This window comes from Lineus longissimus, chromosome 1 (assembly GCF_910592395.1).
Source record: "Lineus longissimus chromosome 1, tnLinLong1.2, whole genome shotgun sequence".
Taxonomy (NCBI): domain Eukaryota; kingdom Metazoa; phylum Nemertea; class Pilidiophora; order Heteronemertea; family Lineidae; genus Lineus; species Lineus longissimus.
Window position 1 is genome coordinate 3,607,242 of NC_088308.1, and position 27,569 is coordinate 3,634,810.

At 39.7% G+C, this 27,569-nt stretch overlaps 2 protein-coding genes across 15 annotated transcripts in view; one reads left to right on the top strand and one right to left on the bottom strand.

The window, feature by feature from the left end:
• Positions 1–20,129, bottom strand: part of LOC135485433 (pro-neuregulin-1, membrane-bound isoform-like) — a 32,750-nt gene extending 12,621 nt beyond the window's left edge. The window contains exons 1-6 of one of the 13 annotated variants that reach the window (XM_064767476.1): positions 19,979–20,129; positions 17,080–17,137; positions 12,624–12,677; positions 8,436–8,580; positions 7,043–7,087; positions 334–520 (exon numbers count right to left, since the gene is read on the bottom strand). In XM_064767476.1, the coding sequence (XP_064623546.1) occupies positions 334–520; positions 7,043–7,087; positions 8,436–8,499 (296 nt within the window). In that variant the 5' untranslated portion in view covers positions 8,500–8,580; positions 12,624–12,677; positions 17,080–17,137; positions 19,979–20,129. Of the gene's footprint in view, positions 1–333; positions 521–5,454; positions 5,500–7,042; positions 7,088–8,435; positions 8,581–12,623; positions 12,678–13,800; positions 13,881–14,073; positions 14,194–17,079; positions 17,138–17,723; positions 17,913–18,204; positions 18,366–19,978 lie in introns of those variants that run through there. The other 12 variants (XM_064767467.1, XM_064767485.1, XM_064767451.1 and 9 more) reach the window with 12 other exon arrangements.
• Positions 20,130–21,433: 1,304 nt separating this feature from the next.
• Positions 21,434–27,254, top strand: LOC135485420 (erlin-2-B-like). 2 transcript variants are annotated; one of them, XM_064767423.1, is made up of 11 exons: positions 21,434–21,531; positions 22,226–22,321; positions 22,707–22,857; positions 23,141–23,202; positions 23,426–23,551; positions 23,873–24,005; positions 24,148–24,239; positions 24,603–24,692; positions 24,917–24,996; positions 25,251–25,391; positions 25,634–27,254. In XM_064767423.1, exons 2-11 carry the CDS (start codon positions 22,234–22,236, stop codon positions 25,658–25,660), a joined length of 990 nt encoding a protein of 329 aa, XP_064623493.1. In that variant the 5' UTR covers positions 21,434–21,531; positions 22,226–22,233; the 3' UTR covers positions 25,661–27,254. The 2 variants fall into 2 exon arrangements, with proteins under 2 accessions (XP_064623493.1, XP_064623501.1); XM_064767431.1 differs by having other exon boundaries at positions 21,443–21,531; positions 22,232–22,321.
• The last annotated feature ends 315 nt before the right edge of the window (positions 27,255–27,569 follow it).

A 27,569-nucleotide genomic window follows, 5' to 3' on the forward strand; every position in this document is an offset into this window, starting at 1 on the left:
TTGGCATGGCAGACTCATGGCAACCTCCCCCCTCCAGTTAACCACGGCTTACAGTAGTTGGAACACCCTAATAGAGTGGATTTCAAAAGCCAGACTAGAATCAATAATACTCTACTTTAAATGTTGCATGATCATCAACAGATGGATAAAACTATCAACACGGTGACTCATATGATGATATTGAGGATTCAATGAAGATCAGCAGGAATCAATCAAACAGGTTGCTGCACATCATCAAATATTCATTGGCTAGATTACCTAAGTGAACTCACTAAGTGAAGTTTCCTTTCCAAAAGACTGTTCTAAGACACAATAAAAGATGTTTTGACTTACTTGCAAAAAGCTTCTCTAGTTCCCTCTAGAAGTAAAGCAAAACAAGTTCCCCCGTTCAGACAAGCAGTGCGCTGCTGTTCATGATATTCACATTCTAATTTATGAGTGTCCGGCGCTGTTGTTGTTGAGAATGGGATGGCAGTGGTGGCAGGCGGAGTAGACTTTGCCGGGGTTCGGCTACAGCAATCTGCAAAGAGACAAAGTTGATATATCGGCTGAATCAAAGAGAACGGTATGTGAGGAGTAAAGCTGCCACTGGCCAAAGAGGGAGTCACCAGTTACAACAAGAGTATTGATGATATCATGCATTCATTTGACAATTTTGATACCAACAGTTTTGGCCTGATTGTTCAATTCTTTGCATTCCCTACCCTTCACAGGGTCAACACCATCACCTACACCAACTTAAAGCTGTAAAGGAGATCAGTTTCTCTTTGATATAGTGACCTTTTGGGCGATTAAGAATGTCGATAAAATCATTCATTAATTCAAAAGAGAACATGAGACAGTTTAAGGTATGCTGAAAGTAAGTTTGTACAATTTCGCCCGGGGTACAGTTATAGCCTCTGTGTGCATAGATATGTACCAGCATTTATTCTACACTAATTGTACCACTTTTCCTGACCTGGTCTGCTCAATAACCCCAGACATAACCTGGTCCGGTAAGAAACAGGGGTGCATGTTGTGCCTTAAGTACAATATGAACAGTACCGCAATGACACCGAAAGGAATGCACCTCAGCACAATGTGCCTACTATGATCAAACAAAACATTACAAAATGTCATAGATTCTTTGCCCAGTTTTAAATTGGTATTTGAAATGAAAACATCATCAGCATTCTGTCTTTTAATTGGCCTGTCTGCGCACTCTTAGAATGCATTGTCTGGAATATAATTGGTTGGTGCACTGATCTAAAACAAGCAATCTGCTTCAGCAATGAGGAAGATGGCTTACATGAATGAAGAAACTTGAGTGTGCAAGTTCAATAAAGTTATGCAGATGAGATAGAAATGGCAACTGACAATGTTTGAGTGCAAAGTGGGTACATCTAGAATCAATAGTCAAATTCATCACAAAATCAAATGGTCAAACGGCAAGACCTTCCCGCCAAAAGAGACCTGCTTGAATGTACCCTCCTATCAGTACCTAATAGTAAAATTATCTAGAAATCTTTCATATTTCTGTCTCCATATGTAATGTCCACAGCCAGGTGCTGCCAGTAAGAATGCCACATGACTTCATGTGACACCTACCTTCGTGTCCACCAAGAAGTTTCAGAAGCCGATTCATGAACAGAAGCCGCTGGGCAATAACCGTCCGATTGAAAAGACGGACCATGATCCTGACACCGGAGCGAAAACCTTATCCGACAAATCCGATATGCATCATTTGATTCAATGATCACAACTAGAAGTGGTCATCATCTTAAATGGTGCGCGTGAGTAAGCTTTATATTTCAAGGGAAACTGGATCACCTGGATGGTACCCAAGTGATTAGGAACCAACTCTGAGAAACTTACGCACACCTACAGGAATATAGTAAAAAGCAGACAATCAATGTCTGCATATGTTCTCCATTAAATCATTATAGTACCTACCGCCTACCCTGGAGGAGCTAACCCTGTCTGATGAGTTAAAGGGAAGCCAAGCAAAATAGTCCTTCCATCTAATACAGGCAAAACGATACGTAAAGTTCAACAATTAGTTTACAGTTTCTTTCAAAACTGCAATGACCACCTGAAGCTGAATGAAGTAATCAGCAAACGAGTTCTCACCAAGGAATCATTATAATCTACCACCTGCCTCAGAACAGCCAACCATGTCAGCGGACTCGAACAGAGGCCAACGCTGATTTTTACAAAAAAACTGCAGGTCAAAGGATAAAAGTTTGACACGTTAACCATGAGTGCAGACATCCTTTCAATAGCTATCTTGTGTATCAAAAGCATGCTACTGTGAAGTACTATTGCTCATTCAAAGTGTTATTGTTTGTTTTCTTCGCAAGAAAAGGATGCTAGCATGTAATAACAATATGTCTTATTCCACTTAGCTTGTAATAAATGAGGCCCATGATGCTAACGAGTAAATGATTCTGCTTAGCCAGGGTTCTAGGAACAAGGCTTGCTGTCGGAGGTTGAATGATGAGTTGCTGGAGTGAATTTACAAGAAGGATAACTGATACCATTAGATGGCATAAGAGATATGTTAGCAGCTCTTACTGATGAATCACGGATAGTTTTGTCACTAATTTCAAAGTTTTTTCAAGGAAAAAATGTCCTAATCGCACAGAGCAATAGCAAATATGATCGGTAAACTTTTGTGAACTGCTTTTTTTATATCAAAGCTGCTCATTGATATATAGCTGGAAAAGAAACCGTTGTCTTAGAATTTCATCATACTTCTGTTGGCATCGATCCACATGAAAACCATGGAAAGAAAGTCACTTGGTATCAATAAATTTTCTTCTTTGTATATTTCATAACATTGTCAGCATATAAAAATTTCACATGGTTGATTGCACACCCGGAGGCAACATGGGATTAAATTAAACAAACTCAGAAGGCTTCAACAGATGACAGGCAAGAGAAGATATTGGATGTAGAGCTCCTCGCTTATGGTTGTCAACATTTAATGCATCATATAGCTCAGTGGATCAAACGGGAATGTAGCAGTTATCAAACGCCAGGTAGCGGGAATCTAATAAAGGCGGGGACCTCTTATCAAAGGAAGTCGTTTGGTGCTCTTCTTATTATCGTTCTTATATGAAGGAATGGTGTCTTCCTTTTTTCCTGTTTATCTGAGAGGGCAATGTACTTCACAACCAATGGAACTTTGGCATCTTTCATCCCTGGATGCTGCTTTTAAAGCTGCTTGAATTGACATTTTCATGCAAGAGAGAAGTGCCCATGACAATGACAAGCTTATATTACATTTTTTCCCCAGAAATATTGGATTAGGAGTGATGATCTATGTTTTCAAAACAGAACAGAAAGCATATGATGGAGGGAAATCTGCTCCCAAAGTGAGAAATTATTTCTATCAGATGAAATTTTAGTCAGAATTAGGCAGAATTTGAAAGGTTTTTCAACCAACAGAAAACGCTTTAAAACGCCTTTGGCTTTTGTAAGTAACAGCCAATGCAATACTTAGGCATGTTAGGTCTGCATAAGAAACTCTTGAACTCAGTGAAGGAGTTGAGTTGATTTTGCTTAAAATGTCCTTCACATACAGTACAAGGGCCTTTAGAGGTAGGTCAAGAGGAATACCACAGTGGATATAGTCTTGATAGTGAGTAGTGCTTCCCTTTAGAATGTCTTTTGCACTTTCATTGTTGTTCTAGACTGAGGGAAAAGACCACCAACTCTTTAAAATCCCCAAGAGTGAATTGCACAAAAAGGTCGGTTTGGCTGTTCCTCTTTTTCTTGCCTCATCAACAGAAGCAGGCAGCTGGCAGTAGTTCACCTACATCAACAATGAGTTCTGGAGCAGACAACTACTGCTTTTTCCAGGGCAAATGAAGATCTTAACAGCATCATAGTTGCAGTGATAACTTTAGATGTGGTACCACATCAAATAATTGTACCAGAGAAGTTGATCTAATTGTACGGCAATATACACTCACAATTTCTCCAAAGATATTAGTATTTTTCTGTTTGTTCTCTCATCCATTTGATTCAGCAATTCATAAATGCTGACATGTGAAGGCCATGGACCACAAATACTTCATGTAACCCTGATTGTGTTAGAAGTAAACTGATTATGATGGTATGTCGCATATTTGATAGTTTTGATCTCGGGTCATTGTGCACCTGATTGGTGCAAAACAACAACACTGTGAACTGTGTCACATTCGTACAGTGCTATATAGACAAGAAGAACAGCGCAAAAGCCACATTTTTAGTTATTTAGAGTGGAAAGGTGCACATTTTGATGCCACCAGTGTATAGCCAATACAAAACTGTGCCAGAGTGGTATTCCATGTATAACAAAAGAAAAAGATCAATTAACTCTTCTTCTGGCCTGTATAGCACTGTACACTTGTAGGCAATGATAGTGAAACATTTCTCCACTCTCCGTGTATCATTTCCCACATAAGTACACTTGCACTTTTTTTCATCACATTTTACAAATTGAATTACAACGTGACAGAATTCCAGAATAAAAGTGATTTTGATCTTTGTGGAAGTTACTGAGAGTGTGATTTACTGATCGCCTAACTAGGGCAAACTTCTTTTTTAAGAACCAGAAAGCACATTCGTTGTCATCTAATAATTGTTAGATGATATCATTGACCTCTTCATTGTCTCCATTCAGATATTCTCCCTTGAGGACTTTGAATAAACACCATTGATTGGCCAACATCAGAAAAAAATTCCAGATATCATATCTGCTTATGCTTCCGCATTGATAAACAATAACCAATGTATACTAATTTGCGTGCATGGGTACAAAACCTGGTTGGAATGCTGGTTGTCCACCTCTGACAGCTATAGTCTACCATCTTGATGTACTAAGGGATTGCTTGGATAATCACATCCAGACATGATCTATCTCATTGACAAGATGGGTAGAGAATAAAGGGAAGTAATTAAAGATGGATAATTAGTCAGGGAGCATCTTATTGTAGTCATCAATGAGAACTCTACGCAGTCCAAGCCCTGAACGTCAGATGATTTGAAACCTTGTGGGGAAGGAATCACTGAAGTGCGGCGAAGTGGTGCTATGACTTACTGGAACGGAAGGTGAAGGTGGGTGGCTAATTCTGGTGAAATCTAGATGGAATGCACAGCCTACTCTTTCCAATTACAGTAGAACCTCCCCTAGCAGACACCTCTCTATTAAGGACCATACTTAATAGAGATGATTTACTTGATGTGACCAATAGCTGACCCCGCAAGTGCACAAAGAGTGGCCATTGCTTTTCTTTTTGGTCCCGATGACAGAGGTGATTCTACACAGGCTAAGCAGTTGTGCAAAACAATTACTCAAACATCTATCACAGTTAAAATTCTACAAGATACTTGATGCCAGATGCAACTCTGTAAAGAAGCTATGTTGGACAGCTTTGAGTTAGAAATCTAAAAATTCTTTGTTAGCATAAACTATTTGCTTCCCCATACCTGTAACTGTAACATTACTTATAGTATCATTACCAGTAGCTGCAGCTGCAAGAAGGAAGGACACATAATTGTAACAACCAATCTGCCGCTGGCAGTTTTAATGAAATAGACAGGGGCCATGTGCTCACCCTGTTGTCAATGACGGGAATAAGGTTACTTTTATGGTTTCAGAGAACTTGACCTCTGTGACTTGTGGACCACGGTCAAGAAAAATCTGCGCAATGGATGGGAATGGAAGTTTTTCATTCACAGAGTGGGCTAATTACACCAAGAGAGACTTTCAATATTACTCTGCTGAGGAATTCCGTGGGTAGGCTTTACGCAGTATCACCTCGAGATAAAGAAATACCATTCTATGGTTACAAAGTGGGAGGCAGTCGAGTCTTGCTGCTGGAGGGTGGATAATGTCAGTTCCAGGGGCGTAATTGTAGGGAAAGATTCATGTCACTCACAGGTCTGATTTTTCAGACTGTTTATCGTTTGGCGATGACAGCTGGTGATAATCCCCAGACTGGTCAGCTAACCTTCTGCTGGAAACTGGAGATGCAGATCATGCAGCACGATGTGGACAACGAGGTGTTGAATTCTGATACTACTGGCATGAAGATAGATCATGGTGGTAGTACTCTTGCCATTGCATCAGAATGTCAGACCTCAATGGGCTATTGTTGCATGACATGATAATATGAAATAGAGAAACACTAAAAAACTATTTTCTCAATCAACCCAAATATGTAATTCCCTCACAGCGCTGAAAGTTTTTATCAACAGCGATCTATGAATAGTTGGGTTTATGATGTGGAACGAGATAAAAAATACTTCTATAGACCTGATCAGAGGAACCATATGAGGTTTTCCTTTTTCGATTGGTCACAGACGGAAATAACAACATGCTTTGAACAGCTATAAAGGCTGAGCTAATGCAGTTTTTAACCACATTCAGAACGAATTTCAATACACCATAAAAGCATCACGGCTGAGTTCTAGTCAACAAAACCATCTATTTTACCATGAGGGTAAAAGTAGACATGCTACATGATAATAATGTTTAAGATATCTTAGACATCTAGCGACTTCTTTGATGTCTTGAGTCAGCATAATATTAGCAACAAACCGACTTAACACGACATATCTTTGATATGCCAGATTAGGTCGAATTAGATGTCAGATACATGTATGTATGTTGCCGAGCTGAATTAGAGGCAAGGGGTAGAATACAGGTGCCAATTACTGTGGAAACCCTGCTTAGTGATGGTGGACAGCTCAGAGGGACAAATTATCTGCACTGTCGGAAAGGACATGACAATTTGTCTGAATTGTTTCCTCAATAATTGCGGTTGATTTCGATTTCCAGCTTGTTGACCACTGTCTACAGTTGACCATAGAATTCTGATGAAGCCAAGTATTACAACATTTTTCGTACCAGACAAATCACCTGGATAACCAAGCCAGCACCAACACACAAGGCTAAAAAATGACACACCTTCACAGGGCCGATCTATACCGAAACCTGATCACTTTAGCCCCTCCAAAACCCCACCACAATCATGTCACACACCTCTGCACCTCACTCAAATTAGGAAATTACCTATTACCACACCAGAACTTCCATCTATGATTGGCAACACATGACCTGTAGAAGAAGAACCATACATTTGCTGTAACCATACCAGAACATGCACAAGGCCAATAAGCAATTAGTGAAAATGAGCGTCCTAGCACCGCAGCCCAAATTTGAGATCCCAGCTAAAAAGACTGTAGAAGGAGGAGTGTGGGAATTGCGGCTGCACTGCCACTATGACTGATCCACTGCACAGGCAATGGGGTAGTTCTATTACAGAAAGGAAGTGGCTACCACCTATGGGTATGCAGAGACCAATTACACTTCCAAATAGCCATCCTCAGGCTGGAGATTTTCAAGGCCAATTGGAATTGACCATCCCAGTACAAAGAAGACTGTCAATGGACCCTTCTTTCCTGTAAGATAACAACAGTCAGAAAACCATATGTGTACACTTTCTAATTCAACCAAGAACTGCCATCTGTGCAGGAACACACAGACCAGATGGTTGTATGATATCGTGTAAACAATTTTTTTACAAAAACCAAAGCTGACTTTGAGTTACTTACAAAGTTCTACGAACTTTCTGAACACATTCCTAAACATCCATTTGGAGTATCCTTGAGGATTGCGAGGAGATTTCACGCGTCTGTTCGACACATTCAAAGGTATCCTTAACTTCATTTCAAAGTCGAATATTCGTCAAAGTTTAAATCCAAAAGACCGGCATGCACCAAGAATATTCCATGTAACATTGTTCGCCGGCAAGCACTTGAGACATACTTCCACATTCAATGCACGACAAATTATGATGCGGAACACACAAAACGCACAGCTTGATTACTAACAAATGTATCGCATGAATCTGAAATATTTCTAACGATAATAATACAAGGCCTTAAGTTCATGCGCTGTTGATATAAGAAACACTGCCAACTCATTGCAGGCAAGAAGGAGTATGCCGTCCCAGCAGGCCCATATAAAAGTCGCATAGTTTATCTCATACACAATAGATTTCTCCACGCCAATTATCAAACTCCCGCTAATTTCAAACAAGGAATGGGAGTAGACAAATGCGTGCAGCAGCGGACACATGTGAGTAGCATGCCAATGGTTTTTATGTCGCACCAAATGTCTCCCAGACAAAAAACTTGTCAGTAGAGTGAATGTGATTTCAATCTGAGAACGAGAGCGGGTGATTCTTGTCTCTGGTTCATGTCATCAATTTGATTGTTTTGTATCATTGTTTCTAGGAATACCAGACATAAAGACAACATATTTCATTGCTTTTCAGACAACAGGCAATGTGATATGCGTCGTCAAAATGCCAGCTCGTTCTCAGATCAAAATCTGAATCTCTCAATCAACTTCCCTACTCTTCCTTTTTGAGACCAGTGATGATGAATAAGATTCAACTTACCTGCAATACAAGCCAATGACAGCCACACCACCACAAGTGGCAATGCCGGCTCGGTTATTACCATGACCTCCCAACCTCTCCGCTGCTATTTCCCGCTGATCCCCCAGCAACAATGATTAGGAGGACGAACAACCTTCTTGAAGCCCTGAAAACAGTCAGATGAAGCTGAATTAGGAAAAAGTCGAATAAAGTAAAATCTTGAAAAGATGCCAAAACTTTCAGCTATGGAAAAATGGATATTGAGTCGAGGGAATAGCTGTGGTAATCATGGTTGACAATTGGGTCTCTTAGGACCATCGGGACCTGCAAGGTGGAAAATGTACAAAATGTATGTTGACAGGATGTTTTTTGCATCACTGTCAGGAAGAGGTTGGGTCACTGTGCGCAAATTATGCCTGTCATTTCTGCCATCACCAATGATGGATGCAACTATACCAGCTGTTCTGTGGACGTCGTCATCAACTTGAGGATCAAGATTTTGATGGCGCGCTGGATGCTGATGGTCATTTGTCAGAGTTTGAATTCAGATTACTCTACCAAATCATCGACTTTACTGGAACTCCGACCGTAGGATTTCCCCCTCTTCACCACAAAATGCCCCAGTAACTCAATTATCCTGAACAGCAATAAACTCTATCGGCTTTAACTCAATCAGCACTCCACCTGCTCTTTGAAATCCATTAATAGTCCTCGGGAGATTTGCACCGTATTTTGATTCGTTTTATTCCCAACTATCACTCGTGATGGTCGATAAATGATTGATTGATTGATTGATCGTAACGTGTTCATTCATTTTCCCAATGGTACACACACTTCACATAAATCAATCGAGTTGCTTACGCGAGTACGCTGGGCGTACACACGTGTACTGGCGCCATAGGAGACAAGACCCTCCCTATTGCGTCCTATTCATATCTTATTGAACTTATGTCCGGAGGAAGGAAATGTTCAATAGTTTGGTCAATCTGTACTTAACACTGAAGATTCTTGGGAAGATTTAGCACATCAACGGCCGATAGACAGGTGCAGAATCCATTGCTACAGGGTCATTTCAGCTCGGATACCAATTCGGTGCAATGGTTAGCATGCAAGCCCAAAAGGTGGCACAAGTGATAGTCTCAGTCTCAATAACTTTGATACTAGTTTTAAAGTAAAAGAAGATGTCAAAGTTTATGATGAGGTGGACCCATAATCCAATCTGATCACAATCCATATTGCAGTCACATCACAGCACAATCAGAGATCATGAAATACCACGGGACTTGTTCTTCATGACACAGACGTAGTACGTCAGGAATCTCTTCCAAGATTCCCCTAGTGCCCAATATCTCAAAGTGCATTACAAATTCAGCAAGACCGATAGATGGTAATACTATTGGCAATCGTCCCTAGGAGACTTAGCCAAACTAAGCTTTATTTGCTGTCACTTCGATGTCAGCGCACTTTGCAATGAATTTTACCCAGCTCTGGAATGCCACAATTTCCCGACACATCCTTTATATTCGAGCATGATATTACTTCGTTATGAAGCCAGTGGAGGAATGTGACATTACTTGCTATTCATGCATCATGGCGAATTGGTTATCTGTTTTGAATTTTTGCAATATTGGAACGAGCACTCGTCCTGCCGATGATAAGATTTTTAACAAGATATGAGGAATTGTGGGCTAAAGAATCTTTGATATCAAGAGGAACAGCTGAGATATTATTTTTAACAAAGACATAGGAATCACTATTGATGGGAAGGGGTGAGTGAGAAATGGCTTTGGCTCTTTGACCACCATTAGGACTTTGAATCAGACCCATAATCGGCAGAAGTCAGAGAAAGTTTCCAGAATTTATAGGTGGTGCCACAGAGATGCCACTTCTTTCACACAATTTTTTATCTTCACACCACAATTAATGCTCAGAGAGCACTTTGATATTCATGGAACATTCATGTTCTTCAAAATTGAGAGGTAGATTGACAAGACAGGTGTAGCGATATCAGAAACTTCGGTAAGTCTTTTTTCTGATGCTGTGACTCAATCGACAGACTGAGAAAACTGGATACACAGTAGATGTCTGAGATGTTTATGATCACTGCAGCCTACCTATCTCATGGGAGATACACATGGTACCGGCAGCTTACTTTTTTGCGTTCAGGAATGAATGGAAATACCTCATGAATGAAGATCGTTTTCTAAGATTGCATCCAAACTTTCTATTCACTGGCAAAGAATCTGTTCATCAGTTGTGTGCAGCCTTGTGTGCATCAGTTGTGTGCAGAGGAAGGGGGTAGCCATCCCACTGTTGCATTCATGATCACGAGACTTCTATAGCGCTTAATCCAAAGCGGCTTTAATGCTCAAAGTGCTTCACATCATTACCCAAGCTATGGCCATGGCCAGCACATACAGGAAGCTCAACTCCCTGCATCTTTTCATACCAGCGGTTTCCAATACACTTTGGCGTCGAGTTTTGAATGGGAAAACCGTGAATCTCAGCATCTATGTTCATTAGCTTCTTTTCAGTGACAGTGGAAACTCCCACTGGAGGAAATGATGCAGCCTCACAACAACCAACACAGAGCAGACGATAATTTGGACCAATCCCCGAAGATGTCACAGAATCGTCAACAATAATGACAACAAACACAAGGCATAGGTTGCAGACGACAGCTTATTGATTGATTGATTGATCAGCATCCCCCTACATTGATATAACCTTATAAATGTGTTAGCGGCAAGATCCTCACAGGTTCGTCATGATTATTGCTGAAAGCATCCTAATGATTTTTTCCCTCTGAGACTTATGATAGACAATATACGCTGAACGCACTCCGAGTGGCAGGAACTGATACAAATATACTGTTGTGGTGCAACAACAAGTGCTTCAAATGATAATTTTCATCTGTAAATAACCTTGATTGTTGCACACAAGAAGTTACACCACATTCTGCAATGAATACAGTCATGTTTTCCCACTGAAACATCTGACAATATCAGAGCAGTAGCAAATTAAAATCAAGAATGGCATCTGACCGGGAGCATATGACACCATAACATACAGGCAAGTTTCTGTATCAAAGCAAAAATACCTTTGCGTAGATGCTACTTTACAAATTAATTGAAACAAGAGTTTGAATAATCTTTTGATCAAAAACAGGCTAAAAAACACCAACCAAATCACCTTAAATTTGAAAGAAATTTTGCTGGAGATTCCCCGCTTGAAGATTTAAATAAAAAGTGTCCGCCACCTAATAAGATAATGGCTGTGTTTTATCGGTAGATCACATCATTATCACCACCCTCGCTGAGACGTGCAGGTGAAACAATCAGGTCAATTATAAACTAAAAGCATCTCCGACGATGAGGGAAAAAATCTGAGAGCATCTTCAACTAAGATATTGCACTTTAGGAGCCTAAGGTAACATAGTATGTTGTTCTTTTCGCTGGTATAGACACATATTTCAAAATCAAAGAAGACTTTGTGACAAAAATGAGTGCAAGATGTAAAAGAATAATGAACAGACAACATGGCCATGCAAAATAAAAGAGATTGTATCAAGCAGAACAGTTGGGAGGGTTGCTGATTGCTAGACGGGAGTTAGATATACTGACCAAGACAAACAAGGCATAGCAGCAGAAAATAGTGTGACAAAAACAGTAGGGCTTGGGGATTGACAAGTTGCTGTCTTTAATTGAGAGGTCTCCTGATGAGAGGTCAAATTAACCAATGTTGGCCTACCTTACTCAGACATGCATCCGATCGCCTCTGCAGCGTGGAAATAAAATGTCTACCCAACAACCCCCAACTCAAATATCATATTCAGGAATTTAATCGATGTCAAACTCTGGAGAGAAATCTTGAAACATGAATGAACGTGTTTGTCATGGAAATCAAAATAAACTGAAATTGAGCCAAGGGAATAAAAATAACTCAAAAGACTGAAAGTATTCAAAGAAACTTGAAATTCTTCAAAAAGAATGCAAATCGTGGTCTGCTTCCGTACCTTCTGGGCGAAATCATTGTTTGGGTAAGAGTATGAGTTATTCTTGAGCAACCGTGAAGATGTGGACGCTGATATTTTTAGATTCTCATATAATCTTGGCAACAAATCATCAAAGCAGCATAAAAGCACAACAAACAGAAGCGAGGGAGAAAGAAATCATCATGCATGACGCGTGCAGACACTGTGGAAATTACCTGGGAAAATTTCATGGCTGTGCTGCGTTGTCACAAATGTGGGAACTTCGCGTGCTGAAAATGGAAAGCTCGACATTATTCATTCATAACTATGTGGGTAGGGGATCAATGAGGCTACTATCGGAGTCACTCAGGGAGTGCACCGTGCTAGTCCATCAGCTATGTGTTATTGCCATCAATTGGATCTGGTAACAAGCGTTCATGACAACTAGGTTGGCCATGATTGCATGTGCAATTTGTGCACATTTCTGCACAATATATTGGTTAAACGAGATGAAATGGAACTAATAACCTTGGTTGGACATGTACATGCATTACTACTAATTAGGATATAATCTCCACAATACTTATGTGAATTCGTGCTGAAATTGCGCTGTATTTCAGGTAGGAATTTGTATTCTGAATGGCAATGTTTTAAAGCTGCAATTAGGCTAATGAAAAATATTGTATTATTTCTGCCCATGTCACCCTCTCCTCACATTATAAATGTTGTGGTAACCAGCTGAATTACTCCCGATAAATGAAATTGTGAACTATTCCAGTCAAAGGAGAAGACTACCATTGGCTGAAATAAGAGGCCATGCAAGGAAACAGCGCTAAACATTGTGCAGATGAATTGAATATTCCAGCCTCACCACTCTGATCAGAGAAGTAATTTGACTCCTGTGTGGATCAGGTGAAGAAAGCTGCAGGTTCGTGGTTGGAAGGAGAAGTGTGGAGCAATACTTTTCAAGATACAATCATGAAGCGTGGGAGAAATTCTCGGGCAAATATTTGAGCGTACAGAAAATGTATCGTAATTACAGTAAGTTCTGGTACAGGTTGAAATAAAAGAGTAAAAGAATCCTCTTACCATGCTGAAGATGTTCACGATAAAGTCGGCAGACCCCAACCTAAGAGCTTTTGCTTTCTCTGAACTAGCTCAGCACATTGTGAAATGACTAGTATAGATAGTATCAGCTGTAAATGCTGATCAGTTGAGAAAGGCAAAATGGCAAAAAGTTACAAGTTGGAAAGAGTCACTCTCAAACCATGCAACCATCATCTCAGCAGATTGTGAAATACATAGCTAAAGATACTATCAACTGCAATACTGATCACGCTGATTCAGTAAGACAAATTGGCAACAGGTTTTTTTTCTGTTGCATTGAAACACAATCAATATATTTACACTTACGACACATGTTAGGACAATACCGGTGAATCTAAATGAAGAGGCTCTTGAGATATCGGATTGATGTTACAATGAGAATGTCATGCACTGAGTTGGTGGTCCAGCACATGTCAAAATAACAAACCATTCCAGGCATCAGCCAGAAATCATCCACACAGCAGAGACCTGAGTGCCATTTCTGCCGTCAAACTGAAACGTTATCAAGAGGAGCAAAATGGAAATCCTCCAAAACTTGGAAATGTCACATCCCAACTTTTATGGCAAAGCTATATTTACCTACACTCCCAATCCCAGAGACAATCCAAACACTGCGCATCATGAGAAAATCCACAAAGCCAATGGATGATTGCACACAACTTTGTGTATTTCCGTAGTATTTCCCAATCACATGAGAATTTTTCCAATCGATGATGCCGACATTGGGAGTATTAACGCCCAAGGCAAATCCTATTGATCAAATCATAAAGTGCACCATGTATTTTGTTCCAATATCTCAATATTCCATGCATCAGCATACCTTTTTCTATAAATAATCTTGGCAAAAATGTGGCTGATATTTATTTATTCACTTTCTGCATCTGTTGTATAGCAAACAGAATGGAAACAAATGTAAATTTTCAGATCTGACTTGATGCCAAATGATCCTTATGAAGACATTTTGGGAAATGCTTTAGTCTTGTTAATTTGACAGACAGATGAAACAGTGGTGTCACAATCTCAAGACGAAAACAGTCATGTTACAATCTTGAGACTAAACAGTCATGTAACAATCTTGAGACTAAACAGTCATGTCACAATCTCAAGACGAAACAGTCATGTCACAACCTCGCTTCAGTTAGAACAGGAAAAAGAAAACCAATTACTGAATACAAGCACAACATGACAGACAGATGAAACAGTGGTGTCACAATCTCGAGACGAAAACAGTCATGTAACAATCTTGAGACTAAACAGTCATGTCACAATCTCAAGACGAAACAGTCATGTCACAATCTTGCTTCAGTTAGAACAGGAAAAAGAAAACCAATTACTGAATACAAGCACAACATGAAAATGTTCCTTCAATCCTTTATTTTAAAATGTGAACGACAAGTTAGACCTCCCTCACAATTTCAACAATCTGGACTCACCATCATCCTGTAAGTTATCGAAAATGACCGATGAGATTGAAAGAGACAGACCCAATAGTTCCTACCGGCCCTGATATCATCAGTAATCCGGATGCATCGGGATGTTCCTTTTATTAGAAGCCAAGTGTCTGTGACTGCCCACTTATCCTGCCACTGCCAATTATCGACTGACCATTACTATTTTCACCATCAGTGCACCATTTGATACAGTCGGGCACATTTTAATTGCACTGGTACATAGGGCTCAAGGACAGAAACCTACATTCCTGTTCGAATCTACTATAGTCTTTGAACAACTCAAGCTATTGGCTTCCTTTTTCTTACGTCATACACAATATTGCTAGTTGGCCGATTTGTGCATTATTGGCTCACAATTATGTGTTGATTCTACGTCTTGTTTTACTTTTGGTAAGACCCTTACAACATTGGTAAACTCTGAGCAACAGGTATCCCAGGATCGGCATTTCTGCTGATATTATGGTACCTGTCTATACAAACTGAAAGCTGTGGTTAAGCAAACATTGGGTGCTCTTTGCTATTTTGTTCTAACCAAGTGCTTCTTCACCCATTTCAGAACATTTCTGTATCACTATCACGATCTCTCTACCACGATACCCACCCACGAGATGCTCCGTCATGGCATTACGGAACTACCATGCTAGTTTTGCACAAGGTTTCCAACAAGGTGCAGAATGCAGGCAAGCCTGTTCAATATACTGGAGAACCTCTCTATCAAGGACAACTTTACCATGGGACTGACAAGTACTATCCTTCTAGAGAGGTGTCCTGATTAGAGAGATCAAATTCAATGGCAAAAACCAATTTGTGACCAAAACTAGTGTCCTTTTAAAGAGAGAGGCTGTTCTTATTAGAGAGGTGTCCGCTAAGGGAGGTTCCACTGTCGTCTCATTAGCTCTGAAATTGGTCATTTGTAGTCAAGAATTGCCTTCTTGCCATTTGACATGTTTGAATGAGATCTCAGAGGTCACATTTGACACGTGGAGCAAATCATTTTGACAGTGCCATTGCACTTAGAATAATGACACTGTTGATGAGTTTGAGTACCTCTGCCATTTTGTCTGTTGTACGTGACTCTGTTATATACAGGGTGGTGCAAAAAGTATTCTTGTTTTTTTCGTAAATCGCACTAGATCTACATGTAGCAACATCTTTGTAACATGAATAAGAAATCTCTTTGAGACACAAAAAGTACTGCCTCCTCAATTCCACTGCCTTCGTCCAAGCGCTAAATGAGAATCGACAAGCGAATCGCCACCCCACATGAGTGATCCTTAATTAAATAACAAATTGAATCAGCACTGACCACAATATAATTTGCATAGCCCAAGGAGAGGCCGGTCACAGGACTAATTAGAACAGCCATAATTTACTCCCGTGAATACTCAGAATGACAAACAGTTGGTAATTTGACCAGGTGTTCGTTTACCTTGGTGAAGTAAAATATCGAGGGTGCATGACAATACATTTTATACTTTTATTAACCAGTGAATCATGAAAGAAGAATTTGTAACCTATATTTTCCAATTATCCATATTTCAGGGTGCCAGCCAGAAAGAAATATAGCATGAGCGTCACAAGGGTTTCCAAAGGAGTACGGGGGGGGGGGGGGGGGGGGAGTAATTCATTGCCAATTTCAAAGATAACGTTCAGCACTCATGATTTGGGGGGCAAATGCCAACATAAACTTACTAAAAATGTCAAAAGTCAATGCACAAAACCATTAATTTCGGCAACGAATGCAGAATTTATTCTACGCCATAGCTGTACATGTATATGAAAAAAAGATCTATTGGCTTCACGAACACCACCTGCAGTATTTGATGAACTGACCTTGACTTTGGTCCATGTTTTTATTGGTTTTGGTCCAATGGAACCCTGTGGATGTTATCGATTTTGTGCCAATGATTACGGAGTCTTTTGTCATTATTAGCTTTGATGGGAATCATGATTGACACGCTATTACCTTTTGAAAAGTTAGTCGTTCGTGTAAATGCACAGGAATGAGTTATAATGGAGGAAATCGTACTATTTTCATTTATGACACATCAAGCCAGCACTAAAACTATGTCAGAGTTCTTGCGCAACAGAGGAGTGAAAGATACAGAAAGCGATTGTGAAAATCATGACTTACCTGTTTCTGATAGTTTTACCAGCTTGATTCCTTCACTTGAAAAGTAATCCACTTTTATCTGAAAGGACAGCCAACGCAATACTGTCAATAGGGTGTTAAAGATTCACTGCTTAGGGCTCTGTCTCAACCCACATCATGTACTTGTGGTACAAAGTGATGTCTCCCAAGTGTTATCCACTAAGTGACTTTTCGACCAGATGTGGGCAGATGAAACAGGAAGGTTTCTGGGGACGACATTGGCAGCACTGGGCAGAGAGACAAGCTGACAATGAGGGGGCTCCCACACTGTAACCGCGACTCCCTCAGCATATACAGAACCACAGAGTCACTAGACCAACAAACTCAATGCGCACCCAACGAGAGTAGCACACAAGGTCCTGATGATGTAACACTCCTCAGAGAGAGTGCTGCGACCTCAAATCATGATCGCATGTGACAAAAATCGCTCCTTTGTGGTGATCATAGCAGGTGCATGTAACAATTAAACCCGGCGATTCTATTTTACCACCAGACAAGAGATCTTTCTCACACATAGCAGCAACTATAATCAAAGGTCGCAACGACAAAAATTGCAAGTTTGCACACTCCTAGAAAACTGAATGTAGCCTCCACCAGTAAACCTGAATGAACCAACAAAAACTTACCATGCAAGACCAAGAGAAAATCCAATAATTTATTGAACTCTCTGTAGTAGTAGCCTAGTAATGACTGTCATAACTTGCCGACTGTCAGAGCACAATATGCAAATGTCCGTGTAGCACCATAATCCCCTCTTGATGAGTTACACAACGACGCAGACTAATTATTGATCTGCCGCGGCTAGTTTCAAGGTATATTTTCGCAATCTAGCAGGAAATAGACATGACATGTGTACCATCATCATCAAGTTGTAAAAGTATTAATGCGATTCTGGCACCAGGGGTGATAGCCAACTCTTCGCTTGGGAGGAAAGAGGAGGAGATTACAGTGCCTGTATATCATGAATTTCATCATGATTTGGCAACTGAGTTGGCTTTAAAATTTGGTGGGAATCAGGATGAGCAGTGGATGTTCAGATTTGGTCAAGGAAAACAGGACGGGGCCTTTACGGGCAGTTCGGGACATGCACTCAATTTTGTTTCCTACCTTTCTGACAATGAATCCAATAGTGCTGCCAATCACAAGCCAGACGTGACCAGTGCAGTTTGCCTGATAGTAGTGTGTACTGACCACAGGTATGTGTGGCAAATCATGCAGTAAGATAAGGCAAGATCTCACCTTCCGGGCTTTTCACAGTACAAGCAAATAGATAGATTGATTTCACAGCCATGTTAACCCATGTTAACCCACCGGTCTGAGACTTTTGCAAAATATACCAAGACTAAATTGAGAGTTTGAGTATGAAGTAGAACACCCAAGTAACCAGACATGAACTAAAGTAGCGCTGGCCAGCAGGGTCACCATGCTCATTAAAAAGGTGGATTTGACACCCCAAAAGTAGGTCACCTTGAGCTAAATATCTCATGTCAGAGGAATCTTATATATTTAGGAAACTAGCGCCTTTATAGACACACAAAGGTCACGTTGAATGAGGAACGATTACTCGGCCTACGTCTAAAAGCAAACAGAATATTCATCGACCAGTTTGTTTGTTGTCAACATGTGATATCACTAGTCTAATTAATTACCACCCCCATATGGAACATTCACACAGTCATCAATCAATTGTTACTATCAGTATCAGTACATTATTAAGTGGACTAATGGCGATACTGTATACTGAGATATTTTCACAGGCTTTATATTTTCACGGATTTCGCGAATATAGACCTCGTTCAAATAAGCATGATGGAATAAGATATCAATCAAATAAGACATAAGTACATTTGAAGGCCTATCCTATCCTCTGACTATATTTAGTCATCTTGAGCGTCATGTAGACAGGTTATAAGTGGACTCCCTAGGGCAGGAACAGATTCATATTGGGACTAAAACTGATGTATGATGTGGGCGGACTCGACATTTAAGGCCAAGTAGGCCCACTCAAAAATGATATTTGCCTTCGAACATTTTGAACTACTGAACATTCGAATTTCAATTTGCCGATAATGAGAAAGAATTTCTGAAATTTGGAATATGTCATCCAGAAACTGAAGAGTGAGGCTACACTAAATCTGAATATTGTTCATCTAAAACTGTTGCAAGGGTATTCATTATAAATTCACAGCATGCTATCATAAGCAAATAACTCACAAGTTGGCCTCATCGTAGGCCCTACATGATGTGCCAGACAGCGTTTGATAACATTTTCTTGTAAGATTTAGCAATTAGGAGAATTCCTTTCAAGCTGGGCCTAATAGTCAATATGGCTCAGAGTGAACTTTGCAAATCAAAACACAGAGCAAATGTTTTGCAATGCATGGTATTCCACGCATTTAGACCAGGAGTGAATATACAGTAGAACCTCTCTATTAAGGACACCCTCCTCAGGACTGACAAGTGATATCCTTAAAAGAGAGTTGTCCTGATAAGAGAGGTCAAATTGCAGGTAATCAACCATATTGGGACCAAAACTAGTGTCCTTGATAGAGAAGGTTTCCTTTATAGAGAGGTGTCCACTAAGAGATTCCACTGCACTGTTCAGTGTGTATTGACTATTGTGTAGACGCTATTAAGCCGGATGAATGAAGAAGGGCGCCTGTACAAAAGGCCAATATATATAATGTGTAATAGGCTACTGTTAAAGAAACGCACCAAAACCCCGGACCAAAATCGGCTAAAGAGCGTCTACACAGTAATTGATCAGTAAGGGTCTACATAGTAGGCCTATACAATGGTATAGTGTGTATAACAAAAGTTAGTTGCAGTTTCTCACTGCTCCCGATTTTTTCACCGAGGATTCACAAACGATTTAACTTACTTGTGTAATGTTGTCTCCCCGCAGATTAATGATATTGAATTGATAAAATGACAGCGTCAGGAAAAGTTCGGAAAGTATGTAAAAGTTTCCGTACTTAAAATGACATTTCTAAATCGGCCATATTAAGGGGAGCAGCAGTTATTTTGACCTACTAAAAATGGTAGCTCAAAAATACATTTAGAAAAAAAAACAGCGCTGCATAAATCGACAGTGATTGTAATTAATTGATAAAATATACGAAATAATTCCATTATCTACAAGTAAAGAACAAAAATTATTGCTTGTGCTACCTTCATCAACTACCAAATACTGCACGATCCCTCTAAGGTCTCGTTAGGGAGTTTTTCCCAAATGTACGCGATGATGACGTGCCCCATTAACAGGACATAACATCTATTTTAAAATGCGTTTCCAAAGTGAATGCATGAGGACAACCCATTTGTGTCGTATATCACTGGAAACGCCCGATTCCCCTGATTCTGCAGGATGTTAAATCGGGCATTTTATTTCTTTAAATAAATCATAAGCGTCGCATTTGCTCCTAGCTCTGTTCGCCATCCCAAATGGCAATATTGCCAATTGGGCCGAACATTCACGAAAAACCTCAAATATTATACATTTCTTCCTGAATAATTCTTACAGAGACCATTCTCCCATGAAAGACAGTTGCTTACGCTACACAAAAATCAAAAAAATCGAGGGTCAACCATTGAACTTTTGAGATATGTTGAATTTTGCACAAATCAGCGAAAAACGCACCAACTGGCACTGGACGGCATTTCAACACGGGGCCGACGCACATCCCATGTTCAGTGTACACACACGTCGGCAACAACAGTGTAAATGAGCAGTTTCTAGTTAATCGCCTATTGAGTAGCGCTCTAGGTTTCATAAACTCAAAAAAAACATGTATTTGCCAAAACAACTGCTGAATCAACGCTGACGTACTGTAAGGACCGAGAAATCAATGATTTTAGGAACTACGGTTAGGGCTTGGCCGCGCATGAATAACAAAAAAAAACTCCCTAATGAGACCTAAGGCGGAGCACATTTATTAGTTACTTAATGGATTGAAAGGTGGCGACAGCTGTCAGGCGCTCCCAGATTTTGCGCTGTGTTTCATGTCTTGGACAAGTCACTTGTCTTTCCTATGACCTCTCATTGATTGGCCCGGGTTTGTTCGTGTTTGAGGTTTCTCATACCTTTTTTCGACAATACAAAAGACAACTAGCTAGTCAATGACTTTTTCTTGCTTGTATTCCCTAAACAAAGAGAGAAAGCAACAATGTGCCGCCACCCCTCTCATTCCCTGTGACTCAAATCTTACGAAAATGCGGCTAAAACCGGCTTTTAGTACCTCAAACCATGTACTGTGTACAGTACTTATTGTTCAGAATCAATGCACTTAGACACTGAATAGGTCAAGGTTGAGGCTAGCTCTTTGTCATAAAACATGGTTGACGAGGCACTCAATTTCTACATTTTTTGATCAAACTTTGCACCCCGTTTATTCGATACATCCCGCTATTTGGCCCATTTCGTCAATAGAATAGGTAAAGGTTTGTCTATAGTACCTAACAATGTCCGAAATTCCCATATCATGATTGTGGTTGAGTGGTCTGCTATTGTTATATGTTAGTGTTAAAAGATCACGAACTCGTTTCGGTTCACCACTCGCCCACTGATCAGAGTGCATGCATGCATGCATACACCAACACTGACCATCCTACTGGAGTAATGCTGCATGGATGCATACATTGCGCATTGCATGTAAAGTTATGTTCGCCCACCCAGTCGATAGACATCACCGCGTCCAGTCACATATGGCCCACTGACTGTGTGTGAGCCAAAACACTGACACGCGCATCACACACAGCCTCCCAGTTCCTTTTTTATTGGCTTCCGACTCCGTCTCAAGGTCAAGGCCATGCAAGACTGCTCACCACCCAGTCCCAGGCCCAGCGCCTTGGCCATATCTACGGCTTCCTTCGACTGGTGCGATGATGTCTCTTCACCCAATCAGGAAGTTGCACATCAATTATGCGGTCTAGTGGTCATGGGGAAAAGTGCCTGAAAGCTGAATATGGATGGAATTTATCTGCAGTAGTTGGTGACTCGACCAAGATCACATATGAAACTAATCAAGTAGAGGGGTTGAAGGCATTGCTCACAAGAAACTTGGAGAGTAATGGTGTAGTTTTCATAGATACTTGTCCATTACAAAACTATTTATTTCTTTGTGTCCAGTTTCAGTTATGGCAGTACCAGTGGGACCTGTGATAGCAGTTGTGTTTGCTCTTCTTGGTTTTATGCTCAACTTCTCCTTGCATCGTATTGAAGAAGGTATGTTCCTGGGATCAGAGGTATTCATCGATTTGAACTGAAACAAACTGTTTGAAAACCTGTACGACTGAAAGGCATACTTTTTGTTGAAACCCAGTAGACCCCAATAATCAATACACTGTGCATGTACGAAGATATTTGTATAACGGTTCACAGTATCACACTCTGAGAGACCTCCTTTTCTGTTTAATAAGGAAGTCTATTTTGTTCCTTTAGAAGCTCATAGTAATTAAAGTCACTTAGTCAGTGGCTCCTGCCAACATTTTCAGTCAGTATTTGAGGCAAAAGTCTACAGTAGATTTTTGCTCCCTATTCTTGCAACATGTTTACTGGAAAGTGCTGACTTGGACCTAAATATATCTATTGTTTCTGGTTTTGTTTACAGGTCATGTTGGTGTGTACTATAGGGGTGGAGCCTTGCTCACTGGAACCACGGGGCCTGGCTTTCACATCATGTTTCCATTCATAACAACATTTAGATCTGTGCAGACGACACTCCAAACAGACGAAGTTAAAAACGTCCCTTGTGGCACCAGGTAAGTTGGGATAAATTGCGTCTTATGAAGACAAAAATAAAGATGATAAGAATTCCCTTTATTTTTCTTGTGGCAATCTTTTGAGGTGGAGGATTCTTCTGCTTGTGATTTTGTCCTAAAAAAAACCAACTGGATGAGTGGAAATTACAGTCAACAACACAGGATTTCTCTACATACAACAAGTTGTTATAAGGATGATTAATTATTACAATCCAGAAAGATGTGCATTCAAATATAGATAACAAATCGAATGTCTTGCTAATGTTGTGTTTATCAATTTCAGTGGTGGTGTTGTTATCTACTTTGATAGAATAGAAGTTGTAAACTTGTTGAATTCAAATACTGGTAGGTCACATTCAACTACTACAAATACTGTGAACTACTTTCCAATCAAATCAAAGTCGCAGTAAGGCTGATTAGATCACAACTCAATAGATTCTATTCAGGCTCAAGCAAACCACATGTTGAGGTCTTACTGCCAAATATCCTGTTGAGTGCATACAATGTAGAATAAGCTGTTATTCACCAATAATCATCACTAATGTTTACTGCAATTGATTTCTTCCAGTTTACGATATTGTGAAAAACTACACTGCTGATTATGATCGTACATTGATTTATAACAAAATCCACCACGAGTTGAATCAATTCTGCAGTGTCCATTCCCTACATGAGGTCTATATTGATTTGTTTGGTAAGTATCAAGTGAAGAATATCAAGAAATCATGTATCAGCAAGAAAGATCAAACATTTTTTGGGGGGATTTATTAGTGAATCATGACAAAGTCAGCTGCTGTTGCTTCATACAGGGATGTAACGTTTTGATTTCTTGAGGATTTCCTTTTTTTCCTCTTGAAAAGGGTTTAATTTGAGAGCAGAATTGGAACAATATATGCCTCATCTCGCCGTAAAACTCGAAATTGTACCAAAGACTGCACTTGCATTGAAAGAAAAGCAAATAAGCAGCAGGGACTTATAAAAGGCTTCCGTTTGAATTTTCTTCCTTCGTTTCCAGATCAAATAGATGAAAACCTCAAGAAATCTCTTCAGTTAGATTTAACAGATATGGCGCCTGGACTATTCATCCAAGCAGTAAGAGTGACTAAGCCAAAGATTCCAGAATCGATCCGCAAAAACTATGAAAGCATGTAAGTGTCGCAGCCATCTTTCAAAATGCATCTACATTTGTTGTAGCTTATTATGTATTTTCAGTAAATTTGAGCAAATCTATGCACTGGTATATTTTCTGTTTGAAAATTCCTAACTGATTTAAAATCTTTGTCTTTCTAGGGAGGGTGAGAAATCCAAGTTGTTGATCACAGTTGAGCGACAGAAGGTTGTTGAGAAGGAGGCGGAGACCGAGAGGAAGAAAGCTGTCATTGGTACGGTGCAGTGATTCATCTTGTTGGTGTAACAGCAATTCTTTCCATGAACATATGAAGAAGATGACATGTCAGTTACCTCACTCAGTGATTAAATGACAAACAGTATTTATATGAAGGCGGTGCATGCTGGTGCAAAGATCTTGCTTTCATAGCAAGATCTTCAAATTGGTTGAATACTTTGAACTGTTCTAACCCTTTAGCATGATTATATTATTGTCACCTACATTAAGGCCAGTATTAGCTTCAGAAAATATGTTAGTTTATTGCTGTAATTACATCGTTAAGTACTCATTATTCTAATGCTATGACTTGCTTCATGAAGACGAAAGTGATGAATATTTTTCTCCTCCTAAATTTCAGAGGCTGAAAAAGCGGCTCAAGTGTCTAAAATTCAGTGGGGCCAGAAAATCATGGAGAAAGAATCGCAGAGGAAAATATCAGAAATTGAAGGTAAATATTGTGTTATTATTGCAAGAAGATGCCACCTGTGCAGTTATAAGTTGGAAATCACCAGTTGGTCTTTTTAATACAGGGATGTCTGCTTTGGAGGTCCACTGTAGTTGTTAGTCGTACTATTGTAATCTTGTGATTTTGTGATCTTACAGTTGTCTGTGTGGAGAGAAAATATTGTCAAAATATGTGTCATGACTAAAGTTTATTGTCTTTGTTTCCAGATATGACCCATTTAGCGAAAGAGAAGGCGATGGCCGATGCAGAATATTATAAGGCTCACAGAGTAGCAGAAGCTAATAAAGTGAGTACTGGCTGTTCGATTTCTCCTATACAGTAGCACTTTTCCAGGGACATACCCTTGCCCTTAGCATCGCCTGCCTTTCCAAGGCAAGGTGTGTTGAGAAACAACTGCTACTAAGACTCATTCACTGCTCAAATTGTAATGGGATATAACCGAGTGGTTCGCAAAGGATTCAAACCCATGACTTCTATGAATAACCTCTTTGCCACTGCCCCAGCTTCTTTATTCAGATTCCCTTTGTCCTCTCTTTCCAGGTGACACTAACAAAGGAGTACCTGGAACTAAGGAAATACGAAGCCATAGCTGCCAATAACAAAATATACTTCGGTGCTGATATTCCTAAAATGTTTCTTGATCCATCCATGGGACATGTCCCAGTGATAACGAAAGAAAAGGTATGTTTTCATGGTTGGATAATTGCACTCAATAAGACGTTGTGAAGATAAAATAGTGGAAATCCAAAAGACATCACAAACGACGTGGCTGTGTTGCCTTTCATGACGCCATCCGCCATTATCTCATGTAAGTCATCAATAGCCGAGAGACTATGAGACCATAGTATTTTTTTAAAGCAGAGAGACAGAATGCGTAAGTCATGTTGTCCTAAGGTACCTTAACATCTTGCCTTTTCTTTCAGCCTTCAAAAGAAACAGTGAAGCAGTAGTCAACACTCCTACCTCGTGCTGCCATGCCCTTCATGGCAGGACATGATCAGATTTCCTGGAGAATTCTGCCTTAAGAGTACCTGTGATGAAATCAGCAAAGATGTTTACAACAAAGAAAGAATTATAAGTGAAGGATACCCAAAACCTATTGAAGTGATAGGTTTTTGAGGATGCCTATCAAGATAGTGCTTTGTACATGAACACTTTTCACTTGCTGTTAAATTTCACTGATTTTGCCTACTCAGTTTTAACAAAAAGTCATTGACTGTTGTACTACTAGTATATAAGAGAGTAAATCACTGTTAGTTGTCTGCTATATTCAAGAAAACTTTCCTAATCAACAAAAATACAAAAAAAATTGCAGGCAGCATAACAATTCAGGTTTCAAAAGTGAAGAACACTGAATTGTAACTTACGCTATGCAAAAATTGTTGTATCTCACAGAAATGTTGTGAATATAACTTGGTGTATGCACATTTTATGAGAAAAGTATTAGAGCTTAGGATTTATCGCAGTCGGGATAAGCTTCAAATACACCAATGCCTGAAAACTTGACTGATTTCGTTTCTTTCCAAAACTAAATCAAAAACCGATGTTTGGCATCGTCCTCTCTTTCGTTGCTTCCATACCTTGGCCTAAAAAATGCAGTTGGAACGGATTCAACCAGTTGACTTTTGGCGTCGGTCTAACAGTATATGCCTGCTTGGTTAGCAAGCCTAATTTTAGTTTTAGTTGCTTTGGTAGCTGTGAAAAGGGAGGGAAATTTGCACCCATGGTTGTAAAGGTCTTTGTAGCTTTGCCTTATTAAGCCTTTGGGCAGGTGAATCGTTTTTGAACTTGTTCAGGGATCATCTCAAGATTGTTTGATACCATGGGAGAAAACTTTTTCATGAAAATGTACACATGAGAAATCATAACAAGGGAAAGAATGTTTTCTTGGGGTAAAATCTTTCCTTTTGATATATTTTATATATATGAAGTGGTCAGATCAATTCACTGCATGGGTAAAATAAAGACGAACAAAATGATACCTTATTGAGCTCTGAACTCTTAAAGACTTTATTTTTTCTGGATAGTACTGTATGGTTGTTCAGCTTTAGATTGGACAGCTAAAAGAGGTTTTAACGGTATCTGTATTCAAGCCTTTCATCATGTCACTTCATTTTACAAATTTTGATGTATGGTCAGTATATGCTTCTTGAAGATATGTTTGCCACAGAAGAAAGTAAATAACCACTTCTGTTGTATGAAATATGGGGGAATTAGTGTTTTTGATTAAGAAAGAGCTGGTAGTTGAGCTGAAATGCATTCTGAGAGTCTGAACCAAAGCCTTGTATATTAGGATGGCCTAAACATGACAGAAGGGGTGACCTCACTGTTGTGGGTATTTGTATCTTAAATATTTGTACGAAAATTATTGTCATTGGCCATGTCCATATTTAACTGAGCATGTATCCATCTAGATTCTTGTGGCAGACATGATTGTATTTGTAAATATTTGGATAAACTTCATCAAGTGCTTGGATGACTTTCATATAAATTATGAATAAATGTGTCTTTATATTGTTCTGTAAATAAGCTTCAGTTCTTTCATGTATGTCATTGTTTCTGACAAACAGTGTCTCTCTTGTGTCTTTGGTTTATCATCTGATGATAGGTCTTATGACGGAGTGTCTTGAGTCATTCAGATCAGTAGTTTGTGTCTTCGAATTCTTGTCTTCTGACCAAGAGTCGGAGTCATTTGAATGAGAGCATGTCTTCAGTCTTGTCTCTGACATACAGTCTCCTGTCAAAGTGTCTTTAGTCACTTGGATTATCCCCGACGGCTGGTCTTCTCTGGAGCATCCTAGTCATGTAGATTGAGAGTCTGTCTCTTTGAAGTCTTAAGTTATTGGCTGCAATGCTCTA